The 16,906-nt window shown below is 37.8% G+C and overlaps 1 protein-coding gene across 1 annotated transcript in view; it reads left to right on the forward strand.

The window, feature by feature from the left end:
• Positions 1-16,906, forward strand: part of CPS1 (carbamoyl-phosphate synthase 1) — a 118,843-nt gene that overhangs the window by 89,092 nt on the left and 12,845 nt on the right. Inside the window, exons 26-33 of the mRNA XM_010354916.2 lie at positions 637-831; positions 1,244-1,311; positions 3,475-3,550; positions 7,080-7,157; positions 9,556-9,663; positions 11,319-11,408; positions 13,181-13,351; positions 15,811-15,885. Coding sequence (XP_010353218.1) covers positions 637-831; positions 1,244-1,311; positions 3,475-3,550; positions 7,080-7,157; positions 9,556-9,663; positions 11,319-11,408; positions 13,181-13,351; positions 15,811-15,885 — 861 coding nt within the window. The remainder of the gene's footprint in view (positions 1-636; positions 832-1,243; positions 1,312-3,474; positions 3,551-7,079; positions 7,158-9,555; positions 9,664-11,318; positions 11,409-13,180; positions 13,352-15,810; positions 15,886-16,906) is intronic.

Consider the following 16,906-nt stretch of genomic DNA (forward strand, 5'->3'; position numbering starts at 1 on the left):
GGAAACAACAGCCAGGGAAGTTTCAGTGGTGCAAAGAATTTGCTAGTGGGAAAGTAGGTAGTTGGGGCTAATGAGGAGTCTTTTTGAGGCTGAGAGAGGTGATAATAGATAAGATGGAAAGTCTTAAGTGCCCTGGGGGTCAAAATTTTATACTTTATTCTCTAGGCAATGGAAACCTTTGGAGAACTCTGAGTGAAGGAGCAATTCGATGAAGCAGTCTTGCTTAATCTTAATGTGAAGTGCTGGGGTGGAGGTGTGCAGGAGAAGGGTGTGTTAAAAGGAGAAATCTGTATTCAGTTAGGAAATTCCAGCAGTAGTCCAGGAATTAATTGATTATAGCATAGAGTACATGGCAAACATTTATTGGCTTGATTTTCCTTTCCATTTGCCAAACATGTGAATGTCACAAATGATATTCATGTGTACTTGTATGGAAATCTTGCACAGATTTTAGCATCTAAGTGCCTGGAAAGTCAAAACTTTGTGGCATCATTTAACAGTATTCCTTGTTAGGAGAGATGTCAATATCACAATCAGGTGAAGAATTATCAGTAAGGAAATAGATGCAATATTAGCATAGTTGTCCATTCATAATGAAGTTACTCCAATGGCTGATATTGTGCGTGTCTTTTTCAGGCATGTGGTGGCTGCATCATATCAGTTGGAGGCCAGATTCCAAACAACCTGGCAGTTCCTCTATACAAGAATGGTGTCAAGATCATGGGCACAAGCCCCCTGCAGATTGACAGGGCTGAGGATCGCTCCATCTTCTCAGCCGTCTTGGATGAGCTGAAGGTGGCTCAGGCACCTTGGAAAGCTGTTAATACTTTGGTAAGGAGAGAAACAACCATCTGTTTTTAACATTCTATTTTGAAGAGCTGTAACCTGAATGTTGACTATTGGGTATGTTAACTACAGGGCAGATAGAATGCATACACTTAGTGAATTTTCTTTAAAGTTTTTGTATATCCATGATTGCAGTTAAATGCTGATTATGAATTGATAGGAGTATTCTCATTAAGATTCAGACAATGAAAATAATTTCAAACCAGTTTTGAACAAGATTTGATATTTAGAATCCAAAGCTAGGAATTTTATGTATTTCAGTGTCCAATTTACCTTTTAATGATGTCTTTTAGAGAATAAAGAAGCTGGGTTACCACTTGAGCTAATGATACATTCTGTAATTTTGTTGCATATTTTAAACTATTCATACATTTTTGTTGTTGCTTCTACGAATTAGAATGAAGCACTGGAATTTGCAAAGTCTGTGGACTACCCCTGCTTGTTGAGGCCTTCCTATGTTTTGAGGTAACACTGTATATTGTTTTTCAAAACAATGATTCAAAAATTGGGAGATACAAAAATGCATGCTGTATGTTAGTAACACTAGGGTTCTATATGTAGTAATTTATAAATCCATTGACAATTTCCAAACCATCACAGCCAGTTGAAGGACCAATGTGTGGTCTTCTAGTTTAATGCTTTCCCTTCAGGCAGTGGCCATAGGAAGAGACTACAGTTCTTCATCTAGAAGTGTAGTGGAAGGCATCTCCTCACCAGAGAGGGTAGCTTTATATTAGAGAACAGGACAATTAAAAAGACACACACAAACTGAGGTATCTCTCACCAGCATGTTTTCTGATACCCAGTAATGACAGCTTATCTTTGACTATTGTCAGCACCTTCTGATAGTGCCTTTGTTTAAAAATTTTAAGTTTTTGAGATAAGAGTGTTTAATAGATAAATTGTAATGGTGAGGAACAGGGACAGTCAGGATCTTTTATATTAAACTTTAAAACAAAGTTTTATCATGAAAGGAGAAGTTGTGAATTATCACTTACTTTCTTCAGACGTTACCACATGTAAGGAATGACTTCACTAAACAGGGGATAATAAAAGAAACACAATTTGCTCTGCACAATTTGAAAGTGTAAATGGAATTTGATATGGGTTCCTTTAAAATGATGAAAATGGAAAATTTCAAATGAGGTGGAAATCTTGTTATTTAAATATCATTATGTGTAAACCATAGTTTAATAATACTACCTCTTTGAGGAGTTAATGTAAATTAATTTAAACATGCACACATTTAAGGAAGGATAAAAAAAAAGCTCAAATATCATACTTCTTTTCCTTTTTTTGCAATCTATATTTTCGTTCCAGTTTCATATACTCTGAATGATAAGCATTATTGCTCTAGCCTTCCTCTCTTAAACAAATGAAGCAACTGAAAGCCCTTTAGGCAGAAATTTGTAATAGGATGATAAACTGGTGAGGTGATGGATATATAAATAACTTGATTGACTTTCGATAATGTCAAAACATAGATCAAAACATCACATAATACCTCATAAATATATGCAATTACTATTTGCCAATTAAAAATATATTTTAACTTTAAAAGAGAAATTTGTAGTAGTGTAAAAGAGGTAAATGCTTCTGTTTAAAAGCAAAGTAATATTTTTCTTTTTTTCTTTTTTTGCTTTCTGTTACTCCTCCTCTCCTCCCCTCCCAACCCATTTTGAAAACGTTGAAATTCAGAGTAAATTGATTTCAGATAGCATTTTTTCTCAAGTATTTAAAAAGAAAGGATATAGTTGAAAAGATTTTATTCAGATACTGTACATTATGTTAGCAAATATTACTTTAAAAATTGATTCATCTGCAATCTGGTTGACGGAGTAGCATAACCTGCTTTGACAACAGAGCAGTGGGCTCAGATCAGCTGTTGATAATGAACTCTGAAGAAACAGGTTGGGGAAATCAGGTTCTGGGCTGAATCCTGCTAAGGCTTAAGAATTACCTGGAACCGGTCAGGCGCGGTGGCTCAAGCCTGTAATCCCAGCACTTTGGGAGGCTGAGACGGGCAGATTACGAGGTCAGGAGATCGAGACCATCCTGGCTAACACGGTGCAAACCCCGTCTCTACTAAAAAATACAGAAAATCTAGCCGGGCGAGGTGGCGGGCGCCTGTAGTCCCAGCTACTCGGGAGGCTGAGGCAGGACAATGGCGTGAACCCGGGAGGCGGAGCTTGCAGTGAGCTGAGATCTGGCCACTGCACTCCAGACTGGGGACAGAGCGAGACTCTGTCTCAAAAAAAAAAAAAAAAAAAAAAAAAAAAAAAAGAATTACCTGGAACCAGCAGAATGTTAATATAGTACATCAGAAAGGGCAAACCTTGGAGAATTATAATTACTGGAGCTACCAGGATTCCCTTTGGGAATTAATACAGGTTTACCGACCCCCCCCCCCCCCCGAACACTTTACCTTCTTCTATCCTCGACTTTGTCAGTTTTATACTTTGGTTGATTGTCCTGGTGATTAAATGGAGAAAAGTCTCAATTTAGCAAGAGGCACCTTGTTATTCTGCCCGGACTGGACCTAAAAGTTGTCTGGAACTGTTCTGAGAACCAGTTAAGTCTAGTATTAGCATAAACCTGACCTGCTTTTTTTCCCCCCTCCTTTTCCAGTGGGTCTGCTATGAATGTGGTATTCTCTGAGGATGAGATGAAAAAATTCCTAGAAGAGGCCACTAGAGTTTCTCAGGTAGTGTCCAATTTCTTTGTAGTGACTTTTGTCTCTTAAATGCAACCTTACTTTGTATGTTTTCTTTTCACACAATGTGTTAGAATGAGTTTTCTTTTTTTCCTCTTCTACCCTCTAGTCTCCTATATATAAGAATGAGAAAACTTGAAAGTATTAAATTATAACTAGATTTTTAAAGTTGGTGGAAAAAGAGGAATACCTGTGCATATTTTATCAAAACAGATTTTAGACTCCAGGAGTCTAAAAGGACAGTGATTTTTGTTCTTCTCATGAATTAGACGCTGGTCAGGGTATTTCTGGAATTCCCAGTCTCAAGGGCTGCTCAACCCTGCTTACCATTAACAAGTGAAAGCTTTCCTGATTTTTAATTTTCACATCTGGGAACTTTGCCTTAGTCAAACATGCAACTTTAATAGTCCCTCACTCAACTATTTTTTATTTTTTCATGTTGGCACATTCAATTTGTGAGTTAATACAAACATTTCTTATTTTGTGGCAACTCAACCGCCTTCCTCCACTTCCCCCCAGCCTTTACTTTCTCCTTCAGTGTTACCTCAGCATGATCCATTTAAGATTTACCCAGTGGGGTTATTGATCTTGTATTGTAGAGGAGAAAAGTAATGTTTTCCTTTTAAAAGCTTTCAAAAGCTTGTTGGGGCTTTTCTTTTTTTAAAGGGGGGGAGCAATTCATAGAGAAGAGTTTGATGTTAGGCAAGTGGAATTTGGAGGGAGGAAGAGTGAAATCAGGAGCACTTCAAAGAGGAATAAAGTGCATGGACTGTTTCTGTACACATGACGCTGGATCCCTCTTCTGTGTATGATAGCTGCTCCCAAGGATGTTTGGGTGGTAAGAGAGTAGATAAGAATAAAGAGTGAGGAAAGGCAAAGAGTGTAAAAAAAGAAAACCAGGTAGATTTTGAATTCATGTTTGTGTGCAAATCAGATTGCTGAGAAGGGAATCTTTCCAATGGGCCAGTTTTCATTAATGGGTGAGACATCAATTGTCTTCTCCTCTATTTTATTCCTGGGCAGGGGTCCTGCCATGTGGCCCTTTTCAGGGACTGACTACTGTACTCAGCTGGTCTCACATGAGTGATGAGGCAGGTGTCCCGTCTTGTCTGCCTCGAACACTCCTCATAGGATCTCAGTACAATATTTTTAAAGTATTTTTCCATTAGCATATGGATAGAATCCACAGGGGACCAAAGTTTAATAATAGAGATGTTGTGACTGAATATTTTATAGTTCAATGTTCCCTGTCAAACTACAGCAGCATCTGGGATACTAAATTCAATGACTGTAGAGTAAAACCAGCCCCAATCAATCACTAATCTATGTATGCATTCATTTATTTATAACACCTGTTATATGGTGGCATTGATCTCAGTATCAGGAATTGTACTCACGTAAAGAAAGATACGCTCTCTACTGTCACATAGGACTTCTTTTTGCTAGGCTCAACAGACTTCAAATAATTACAATTAAATATGATGAGCAATGAACACTGCAATAGAAAAAATACAGGATGTTGAGGGAGAGTGTGAAAGTCTTGGGCTCTAGTCCCTGAGGAAGGGACTTTTAATTGATACCTAATGGTTGATTCAGAATTAACTGGGCAAATGGCTTACATTGTGGGAGTAGGAGGAAGAAAGGAACAGCATGTTTGAAGGCCTGAAGGTGAGAAACAGTAGGGAGTTTCTCAAAACTGATAAAGCATTCTTTATATGGCTAGGACATCAAACGTGATGCTGATTATTAATGATGGTGCAGAAGTAGTCAGGGACCAGATAAAGTAGACTTTGTTGGTCATTATAATGAGTTTGAATTTTAGTCATATTTTTTATTTTAAAAAGATTAGTGTGCTGTAGTACACAGAGTGAATTATGGGGAAGACCAAATTCATGGAAAGAGATGAGTGAGTTGTTGGTATAGCTCAGGGTAGAGATGACAGTGCCTGGGATTAGAGTAATGACACTAAAGATGGAGAGAAATGATAAGAATGTGCATTGAAAAGAATTAGTGAATGAATGGAGGCAGAGGGTGAAAGAGGATAAAGGATAACTCCTGAGTCTTCTGCCTTGAATAACTGGGTAGACAGTGATGCCATTTATTGAGATAGGGAACACTGAGGAAGGAGAAAAGTCTAGAGGGAGGAATTATATATTAATTTTTTAGCCTTTTGAATATGAACTGCCTGTGAGGAATCCAAGTGGAGATGATTTAAAGGCAAGCGTTATTATAATAGGTTTGGAATTGAGTATCAAGATCACGGCTAGAGATAGAGAAGTAAATATAGATTTTGGAATAAATAGCATATCATTTTAATTGAATATTAGAGAATGAAAGCAATCACTGAGGGAGAGAGTATAGAAGAAAAGGAACAGCTAAGACAGACACCAGAGGAATACCGGCATTTAAGGCAGAGAGGAGAAGAAAGAACCACGAATGAGCTGAAGAAAGAAGCCCGAAAATGTAGTTTACAGATACCAAAGGAAGAAAGTGTTTTTTTCAGAAGGCCAGCCTTGTATAATGCTGTATTTCATGATAGTGGTCAGAAGGGGTTTGTGTTCAGAGGAAAAAGGGATATTCAGAGAAGGATTCAGGGAGGAGATAGCGTATGACCTAGGCCTTGAAGGGTGAGTTGAGATTTGAAAGATGAAGCTGAGGAGAAAAGATAGAATGCATGTGGGGAAGAGACTCATGGAAGCAAATGAATACAGGGCCTGGTAAGAAGACAGTGGCCCAGGTTGTTTTAGCCTATGGCACAGAGGAGAAGATATCTAAACCCTGGAGATCCTCCCTCAACCTCTTCATTTAATCTGGAGAAAAGCAAGTGCGGGTTAAGTTGTGGAGGGCATCCCAACCCTGACATGGAGGAACTGAGTGTGGGAAGTACTTCAAGATGAGAAGGGTCTGAAACAGCCAAGGAAGGAACGATGTTTTAAGATTAATAAATAAAAATACTTGGTTTTACAGTTCCAAATGTCATACTCTAGAAGTGGCATAAGACAAATCAACTCAAAGTAAAGGATTTCATCTTTGGCCCAATAAGACCAAAAGAAAACTCTCATTCCGAGTTCTCCCACAATTCCCAAAGAGAGATATGATTTAGGGAGTTCTAGTGCTTAGAAAAGATAAGGGTAGAAAGAAAGAAATATTCTGAACCAATAATACTATATAATAATAAAGTGGAGAAATATTCATGATTCTGGTAGCAGAGAAAGAAGCCATATTCTGCTTCCTCCTTAGTCACCTCTTTTCTCTAATTGGCCTGGATGCCTATACTTGAGGATTCATGGTCAGTCTGCTGAGCACTCAAAGTCGGAGAAAGACCCTCTGCCTCACTGTAAGCAGAGAACAAACTTATTCTTACAGGACAGATTAGGTAATGAGTTTATGTAGTATGTTCAACCTTGAGTGTTTTGTAAGTATTGCCCTGATACTTATAATACTTAAGGTACAAGGTTTATTGACACTATATACATATTGTTAGCTAAATGTTCTGCTCCTCTGTTTTCCTTCGTGACAGGAGCACCCAGTGGTGCTGACGAAATTTATTGAAGGGGCCCGAGAAGTAGAAATGGATGCTGTTGGCAAAGATGGAAGGGTAAGTGCTTTATTCTCATCTCCTTCATTCCTGCCTTCTGATCATTTTTTTTTCTTTAACAGTCTTGAAATATTGACAGGTTAGAATTCATGATATCTATAAAATAGGTCTCCAGTAATAGTGGAGAAGCTGTTAAAAAAATCAAATTCTCTGACAATTCAGTTGAGGTGTCATGGGTATAATATTTCCTATGTTTCACACTGTCAGAACTTTTCTGATGATATTCAAAAGTAATTATCATCCTGTACTCATCATTCCTTTTGAATAGATTTTCTCTCTCATTTTCTTTTGTCGGTGGCTTTCCTTTTATGTTTCAATGGATATTATGAAAACATCTAATACTTTTCTTTCTGAAGTTCTCAATTGAATCCTGGTTTTTCTTCTTTCTTCATTTCCCACCCTCCTCCCTTTTTATTGGGTTAATAAAGGCAAAGTCAAACCAAGTGGATAAGGATAACAATATGAGATTGGCTTTACCATGCCACATCTTGTATTTCTAATACAATGAATACCTCCAGCTGCAAGGAGAAATGAAAATATGAAGAATGTTTTACTTTAGTTTTATGGTTGTATTAATAATGCATTTGTGACTTCTCTTAAAACGTAGTAAGTTTTGTTGTAGGGAGTCTATGCCATTTTACTTGCTTTAAGGAAAAATACGAAGTTAGCGTTCATCTTTTGCTTTGCAAATACTTCAAAACACTACTGAAGATGTTAAATCTTTTCTTCTTTTCCTTCCAGATTAGCAGTTCAGAGTAGATCTTGTTAATAAAAATGGTAATGGTATGTACTTACAACAGAATCACAGAATCTTGAGTTGAAACACCCTTAGAGAGAATTTATTCCAGCCCTCCACCCTCCAAGTCTGAAATTTTCTTTACAGCATCCCTGGAAGGTGGTCATATGTTTTCTTTTAAGCACTTTGGTGATACAAAGCACAACACATTGTAAGATTACATATTGTGGTCACTTTTTTTTTTTTGACATCTCAGGTATTCTTTATCTTGAACTAAGTCCTGTTTCCTTGGGACTCTTATCCCTGATTTTCTGAGTTTCAGAGCAAAAACTGTATCTCTTTCCTTTTCAACATCTTAAGTATTTGAAGGTTGAGATATAAAATAAGAGGAATGTGATACCTATATATGGAAGTGGAGAATGTAAGACTGGCCTGGAGACATTTGTACTTTTTCAAATACTGTGCTAGTAAAATAAGGCTGGTCTGTTGTCTTTATTTGGCTCTAGGTTGCCAGGATACGTGCTTTCCCTAAGGTTTTCTCAGATATCAACTATTGCACATCGTCCTGTACTCCCTGTTTTGGAAATGTTCCAGGTTATTCACATAGTTTTTAAATTGCCATGCTAAGAAATGGACATAGAACTGCAGGTATATTATGATTGTTGCTGAGCTCGGTGGGGTGAATGCCTCCCCTTTTCTAGACACTTCACCAAAAATGAGCTCTTATTATTTTATAAATAAGCTCTTGTAAAAAATGAGCTCTTACTTATATGTGGTCTCTTTTATCCTTACCAACATGCTATGAGCAGGTTATTCCTATCTTATCATAAACCAAGGCTAAGCAAGTAAAGCACTTTGCCCAGGTTACAGAACAGAAGGATGGAAACTCAAATGTCACTCTGTTTTAAGACGTTTATAAATCTGATAAATAAATGACATAAGAGATTTGCTTAAGTCTTTTATACCCACCCAATTATTCTCCCTTACTCTCAGCTTCACCATTTCCCAAGGACACACATATTATTAACATATGGGTTATAGTGATTGAGACCATAGACTTTGAAATCTGACAGATCAGATTCAAAATCCTAACTCAGTCACATACCAGTCACATGAACCTGGGTTATTTATTATTACATTGCTTTTGTTTCCTTACTTCTAAAAAAGGACTAAAATATTTTCCTTTTGACTCCTTCCTCTTTCAAACTTCCATTTAATGATCTCTTGATGAGATCTTTGAGACTTTTAGTCCACCTAAGTTGTGCCATTTACCTAGATAGATATTGAGCTCTCCCATCTTCTTTTCTTTCCCAGTGCCTAAAAGATGAAGATATTTTCAGTGCTTTTCAAATGCTTTAGTTTCCTATCCCATTCTTAAACGTCAATATGAATTTGTTTAGTTTTACTCTTTTCCTATTACTTATACCAATGCTAATCAGTGGATGAGGGAGGTAGGCTCTCAGCCACTCTTAGCTGCCTCTAGAGGCAATCTGTAACTGCACACGGAGGCAGCACTTTCTACTGCTCTCATCATGAATGCAGCAAGGGAACTGGTCCATGCTCAGTGCATCTGTTAGGACCAAAGGAGAGGATGAGGGAGTAGCATTCTTGAAGGAGGTACCTGAAAACTCTTTCTAAAATACTTTTCTTTTTTTTGGCCAGGTTATCTCTCATGCCATCTCCGAACATGTTGAAGATGCAGGTGTCCACTCGGGAGATGCCACTCTGATGCTACCCACACAAACCATCAGCCAAGGGGCCATTGAAAAGGTCATTTATAAATAAAAGTGGAAGGGAAAAGGCAACAATGAGGGGAAAAAAAAACACCTAATTTTTTTTTTTTTTTAAAGCTAGATAGCAATGTAAGATATGCTTCAGGTTAAATTTAATGATGAGGCTAACTTCCTTGCTCTGAGTCACCTGGGTATTCTAAAGATAACAATTTTCTTCACTGTCCTTTCGAGCCCCTTTGGTTGTATGCGAGTACAAGTGTTGTCAAACTTGAATGTGCGTCACAGACACCTGGAGAGCTTGTTAAACACATTGCTGGACTCCATCCCCCAGTTTCTGATTTCATATTTCTGGATCAGGCCCCAGAATTTGCGTTTTTCACAAGTCCTAAGGTGACGCTATCACTGCTAGTCTGGGGATGATAGAGAACTGCTGCTCCCGGCGATTCTAATGTTTCAGGGCCACACACAGGTGAGCAGCATCTGAAGCAATGCTTCTCAGTTAGGAGTGGGGAAACAGGTGTGGACCAGTCACTTGAGAACTTTCTGGAATCTATGTTTTCCCTCCTCACCCTTGATTTCACCTCCAAACAGCACTTTCTGATATCTCATTTGAGCTCTCTTTGAGAGCCAGTCTTATAAAGAATGTCCCAAAAATAATGACTCTGCCTTAGTTCTCAATATGCACTGCTAGGTGTACATTTAGAGCCTATCATCTTAAATAACCTTTGAGGCGGTCCCATTAGTCTTTAGGTATATTAGATCAGGCTCAGCTCCTTTTAGTGAGCTTTTCCAGTGACCCTGCCATCAGAATCCAGGCAGACCCGTCTCTCTGGTTGTACATTGGGCTGGATTCTGAAGGTCTTTGTTCTAGAAGGTAGAGGTAGCAGGATACTTTGTAATAGCAGAAGCATAATAGAAAAGAAGTCCTTGGATCTCAAATGTACGGCAGTTTCTCATGTCAGGATAAAGGATCCTCAGAACTCAGGATTTTCGAAATCTCTCAGAGCTCAATGTGTCGTAGACTCTACTTCCTTTTATACCCAATTACATTGCTGAACCAGTCTTGTGAGCATAATGAGAGAGGAACTCTTGCTTTTTGTAATCAATACCCTCTCTTGGCATGGGGACATTCTGGCTCTGGTTGAATACAGGGATTCCTGCATGTGACATGCAGGGCCTCCCTGCAGGGAAACACTGTTTCCTTCCGAACATAATATCTAACCTTGTAGAGTCCAGGGCAACAGAAAAGCAACGTAAAAGAAATCTCTCTGGTCTCTTTGCAGTACCATGTAATTTCAGGGCCTATACCTCCCAGCAGGTAGGTCATTACATTGATATAGAGGTTGGACTGCAGTTTCTGGTGCTAAAGTAATGAGACTGAAAGGATTCCATTTAACCCTCCATGTAAAACCAGGTTACATAATTGTAGGCAGATAGGGGAATTTGGCAGAGAGATAATCGTGTAAAATTATTTGTTCTTTTCATTCCTATTATTTGGTGTGTATTTATTGCATATTATTTTGTTAATAGAAGCCTAATAGTGCCCTCCATTATAATTATTAATGTAGATATATAGCTCTCTGTAAAGAGAAATTAAAGACATCCAAATTTAAGCTACTGTGCCTTTTAGAAAGTTTTCAAAAACTAAGATATGCTCTTTAGCACACTATATGATTATCCTTTTTAATTTAGGTGAAGGATGCTACCCGGAAGATTGCAAAGGCTTTTGCCATCTCTGGTCCATTCAACGTCCAATTTCTTGTCAAAGGAAATGATGTCTTGGTAAGAAAAGCCAAGGTGCCTGAGAGGACACCACCACTGTTACTCATGTTGGTTTGCATCTCTCTGGTAATCTTCTCTGTGAACACCAGACAAAGAGCAACTGAGACCCCTGGATCTGTTTGTGTCTTAGTGTGGAATGATGCATAGCATATAACGTCTACCTTATTTGAAGGCCCAGGCTCTTGGTGGCACTGATAAGTCAGTTACAGCTTTGTAAAGCACACTGATCCATTGGGAAGGTCACTGTATGGCACCTACAGTATAGTATAGATGGATACAGTGAGACAGACTATCATAAATGAACTGAATGTGTAGAGTAGTCATAAATTACATGTACTGAAATTCTCCTTTACTCCTTACCCAGAGATGATACCATTTGCCAAAAAAAAAAAAAAAAAAAAAAAAGATAAATGAACTAGATTAGTCCTAATTAATTTAGTCTCTTAGTTTAGCTAATCAGTAACTGCCTTAGTCTGTTTTGTGTTGCTATAACAGAATACCTGAGTCTGGGTATAACTTACAGAGAAAAGGGGTTTACTTGGCTTATGATTCTGGTGGCTAGAAAGTCTAAGATTGGAAAGCTACATCTGGTGAGGGTCTCAGGCTGCTTCCATTCATGGTGGAGAGTGGAAAGGGAGTGGAAAGAGAAATCAGATGGTGAGAGAGAAAGTGAGGGAGAGAAACTGAAGAAACTGGACTTTTTAACAGCCCACTGTTACAAGAATTAATTTACTCCTAACAGACTGAGAACTCACCACAACAGGAGAGCATTAATTTATTCATGAAAAATCCACCCCTGTGACCCAAAAACCTCCCACTAGGCTCCAGTTTCCATCACAGCCACATTGGGGACCAAATTTCAACATGAGTTTTGATGGGGACCAACTGTATCCAAACCATAGTAGTAACCAACATTGATTTACCTCTTACTTGCAGCCAGATGGTGGCTGCAAAAATGTATAGGCAAGCCTCTGCTCTCAAAAATCCCTGTAATTTAGTGAAGGTTTGGAAGAAGATAAATTTGTAGAAAACTATAAAGTACAGTATCACAGTTGCTAGAGGGGATGTACAAATAAAATGGTATTGGACTTGTAGAGCAGAGAGGGCATATTCACCAGTGTGTGTGCACGAACATGTACTTGAGCATCCTATGCTTGGTTAGGGGTACATCATAAAAGACTTCAGGGTAGATTTTGTATTGTGAACTGGATCTTGCAAAATGGTTGGAATTTTGACAAGGATGGTAGAGAGATTATTACGTATAGATAGAACATCATCTGTAAAGGTGAAAAAAGAGCATATTTGGAGACAGTAAATAGTTCAGTTGAATCAGATGATTTTACTGAGTAAAACGAGTGAACTGGGAAAGTAAGATTGAGTCCAGGAGAGTAGTATAAGATAAAGATAGTGAGGTCCATTGAAGCAAGAGGACAGAAGCCCTTCAGGGATTAGACTTTAATCTGATGCCAGTGGACATCCAGCGAAGGTTGTCAGGAGGGGTATGGCATTATTTGAGCTCTGCATTAAACTAAACCCATCAGCAGTGTGTGGGAATGCAATTTGGAAAAAGGCATGAAAAAAGTCAGAGTTCAGAGATACTGACTGAAAGTATCAGGAAAAATCCAAGCACTGAGGATAAAAGAGATAAGATTAGCAAAAAAAGAGCTGGTCCCCAGTTAATAACAGCTGGAAACCAGTGGTAGAGAGAATATTAATATTGTTGTTACTGGCTCTCAATGTCCTCTTTCTCATTTTGAATTTTATCTCTTCAGGTGATTGAGTGTAACTTGAGAGCTTCTCGATCCTTCCCCTTTGTTTCCAAGACTCTCGGGGTTGACTTCATTGATGTGGCCACCAAGGTGATGATTGGAGAGAATGTTGATGAGAAACCTCTTCCAACATTGGACCATCCCATAATTCCTGCTGACTATGTTGCAATTAAGGTAACATTTTCAAAAATGTTAGTCATTTTTGAAATGTATTAGTCATTTTATGAGTTCTAGTGAAATTAAAGGAGCAATTTGTCATCAAAAATCTTGTTACTTTTAAAACCTTCTAACCAAAGGGTTGGACTAGAGATTTATGTTTCCTTTCGATAATGTACTGCAGTTGTACTATAGGCAACTTTATGTGAACTATTGTACATTTCAAAAATTTTTTAAAAACCATCTAGAATTGCATAACTTCAAAACCAAGTAACTGAGTGAATTATCAGCTTTTTATGCAGCTGACACATGATGGTGCTAGTTTAGCTGGTAAATAGAAATCCAGGACATACTTTGTTAGGATAAAGCTTGAATTGTGCCCAGTCTTACATGACTTTTGTAAAGAGGGTTACCCTGTGGGGGTTGGCTAAATTCCTACCACATTGACCACCTTTGCTTAGTACATATTTTCTTCAGTGGCATAATTTTTCCATTTGAAAAATTGAGACAGCTGTTGCTGTATGTGGTGCTGTCAGGTTGTTGAAATTGATGACACCTTTATAAAGAGTAACCAGGAAAATTTAAACTGTTCACAAATTTCCATTACGTATGTATATTTTAAGTTATACCTTAATAATGCCATTGTGACCTTCTAGCTGCATCATTATGATTGTGCACAGAACTATGACCTTTAACTACTTGGCTGGACAGGAATAAGAATTGGTGATACATAAACGTATTTGAATTACGTAGATGAAGAGCACAATGATATTAATATTTATGTAACATTAATATTGATATATTTATGTAAAATTGACAAATTTCTGATGTTTTCAAAAGGTTTCTGTTTCTACATGTACTAGTGACCTCAGCCATAATTGTGTTACAGCTCAGACTTGGACTTTTGATTTTTATGATGGGAACTTTAAGTTGAAGCTGTGAATTTAAAAATCTGTATTAATCTTGCTTAAGCTGATAATGTAGGATGCCTTGAATTTTATAGTGCATTGAGATGGAATGTGACTTTTTATGTTGGGAGGAGGGGTGGCATTTTATTCCTGGAGACTATGACACAAATATATCATTAAATATTTTAGTAGAAAAATAGAGAAAAATTTTTTTTTCACTGGAGATTCTATATATGGATTTTAAGTTCATGTTTCTTTATTCCAAGTTATAGGAGTATGCTTATTTCTTTTAGTAAATTGATAAATGAATTTTTAACTAAAAATAATATTGATGGATAGATACGCATTTTTGTTTTGTTTTGTTTTGTTTTGAGATGGAGTCTCACTATGTCACCCTGGCTGGAGTGCAGTGCCATGATCTCAGCTCACTGCAACCTCTACCTTCCAGGTTCAAGCGATTCTCCCTCCTCAGCTCCCCAAGTAACTGGGATTACAGGCACATGCCACCACAACCAGCTAATTTTTATATTTTTAGTAGAGATGGGGTTTTGCCATTTTGGCAAGGCTGGTCTTAAACTCCTGACCTCTAGTGATCCACCTGCCTCGGCCTCCCAAAGTACTGGGACTACAGGTAGATATGCATTTTTTAAATGCACTGTGTCTTCCAGCTTACTCATTCCCTAGTTAGCATTGTATATAAATCTTAAGTTTTTTCAAATTAATTATTCATTGTCAATCTTAATAGCCTAGTGAGGCTAGTGGGTATCAACAGATGGGGAAAGAGGGAAGCTGAAGTGCAGAAATATGTAATTTGACCAAGATGATCCAGTGAAATGACTCCCGAGCTAGAATTCCCATCATAATTTAGATTGGGTGCCAGAATAAATGGAGAAATTGATAAAATTCCTCCATGTGCCAGATAAGTGGACATATAGCAAGAAACAAGAACTTGGTTCTTCATGAATTGCATCAGCAAAATAAATGAAAAGGAGGCACTCCTATATTCTAGTTCATATGAATGTTCTGCACAAAAGTGTTTCCAAGCAGAATGTTTTTCAAAGCTTTTAAGAGGTGTCAACAACAGTTTAATGTCTCAGAAGCTGGCTTACAGACAGCCATTTCTGGCAAGGTGGCTTGTTGCAAGTTCAAATGATCAGAACAAGAAGAGGAATGTTTCCAAAGCCTATCAAAGAGAAAAAATGTGTTTGAACTCTGTCTGGAGAGACCAATGCCCAGTGGACTTTGAAATCATTCCAATAGGAATATGCATGGGCCAGATTAGAAACACTGGTCCCGACTGGTCTCAGGGGCCCTATTTACAGAATTAATTTGTGATTATTTAACCTAAAGTTTTGGCCAAGAGCTCAAGAAATTCTTGGAATGGAGTTTTAAAGCTATTTTTCAAGTCAGATGCTTGGACCCAAGAGATTTTTTACATGTCTACTGTAGCCTAAGTGAACCCTGTGAGAGATGATTCGCTAAATATATTTATCCTCTCTTATTCATTTTCTACTTTTCCCTCACATAATTTTTCTCCCTGTTTTTTTTTTTTTTTTTTTTTTCCGACAGGCTCCCATGTTTTCCTGGCCCCGGTTGAGGGATGCTGATCCCATTCTGAGATGTGAAATGGCTTCCACTGGAGAGGTAACTAGTTAATAATCCATGGAAGCGTTCATTAAATCTACTTTGAAATCTAAGGTTTTATGATTTGAATACAGTAAAATAAAGGGAATAAAAACTTCTGCCATCAGAGTAAGACTCAAAGGGCTTATGAATTTTGAATTTGAAAAATATGTTACTTCTATTTGGAATAGGGTCTAAATTCTTATTTATATTTTAACATGGGAATATAATACACGTGTTCCTAATTCATTTTCACATGAGAACATCTTCCAAGTATTTATCTATACATCCAAGTAAGTATCTTCTATGTCTTTTTATTTAAAGGTTCTCAGGTCTCTCTGTAACAGCACCTCATTCCCTGCCTCGCTGCCATGAAATTAGATCATTTGATTTTTACTAGTAATATGGAGAATGACAACATTATAAAGATCATAGACCTAAACATTGTGGAATCTGCAGATACATACAAAATTTCAGGACTACTTTTAACCTCCTGGGGATTACCTAAAAACCATAATGGAATTGGCCACTGGATGTCCCTCTTCACTTGTGTTGAGGCTGTGTCAGCTGAAGGTTTCTTTAGGATTGTGAAATGTGTTTCTTATAAAGAGCTGTCAGATTCTAGAAAGTTCTCTTCATGTCAGTGTCAGGACATTTTGTGAATCACCTAGCCCTTGACAGATTTACTAGATACAACCTTCAGATTCTCATCAGTGCACATCCGAGTGGCAATATCAGACTGGGAGCAATCATTGTTTCCTCTTGGTATTAAGGAAAACCTAAAAGGAGAAAATACTTAATTGCAACAAAGTACGTGATGTTTTATGTGGTTGCCTGGTTACAAGCAAGATTTGTGGTGAGAAACCAAGTGCAACAAGAAGGCAGGCAGTCAGGAATAAATGGCTGTCCTGTTTGTATTTCGACTCTTAGAAAGGGGACTATTTGGCCTCTTTGTTGCTTCTTTTAATTTAAGGGCAAAAAAACCTTACTTTTAAATGAAGGCGCTATGAATGCTACATCTCCAGTCGGTTTAAGGAGACAG

This window comes from Rhinopithecus roxellana, chromosome 14 (genome assembly GCF_007565055.1).
Source record: "Rhinopithecus roxellana isolate Shanxi Qingling chromosome 14, ASM756505v1, whole genome shotgun sequence".
Lineage (NCBI taxonomy): Eukaryota > Metazoa > Chordata > Mammalia > Primates > Cercopithecidae > Rhinopithecus > Rhinopithecus roxellana.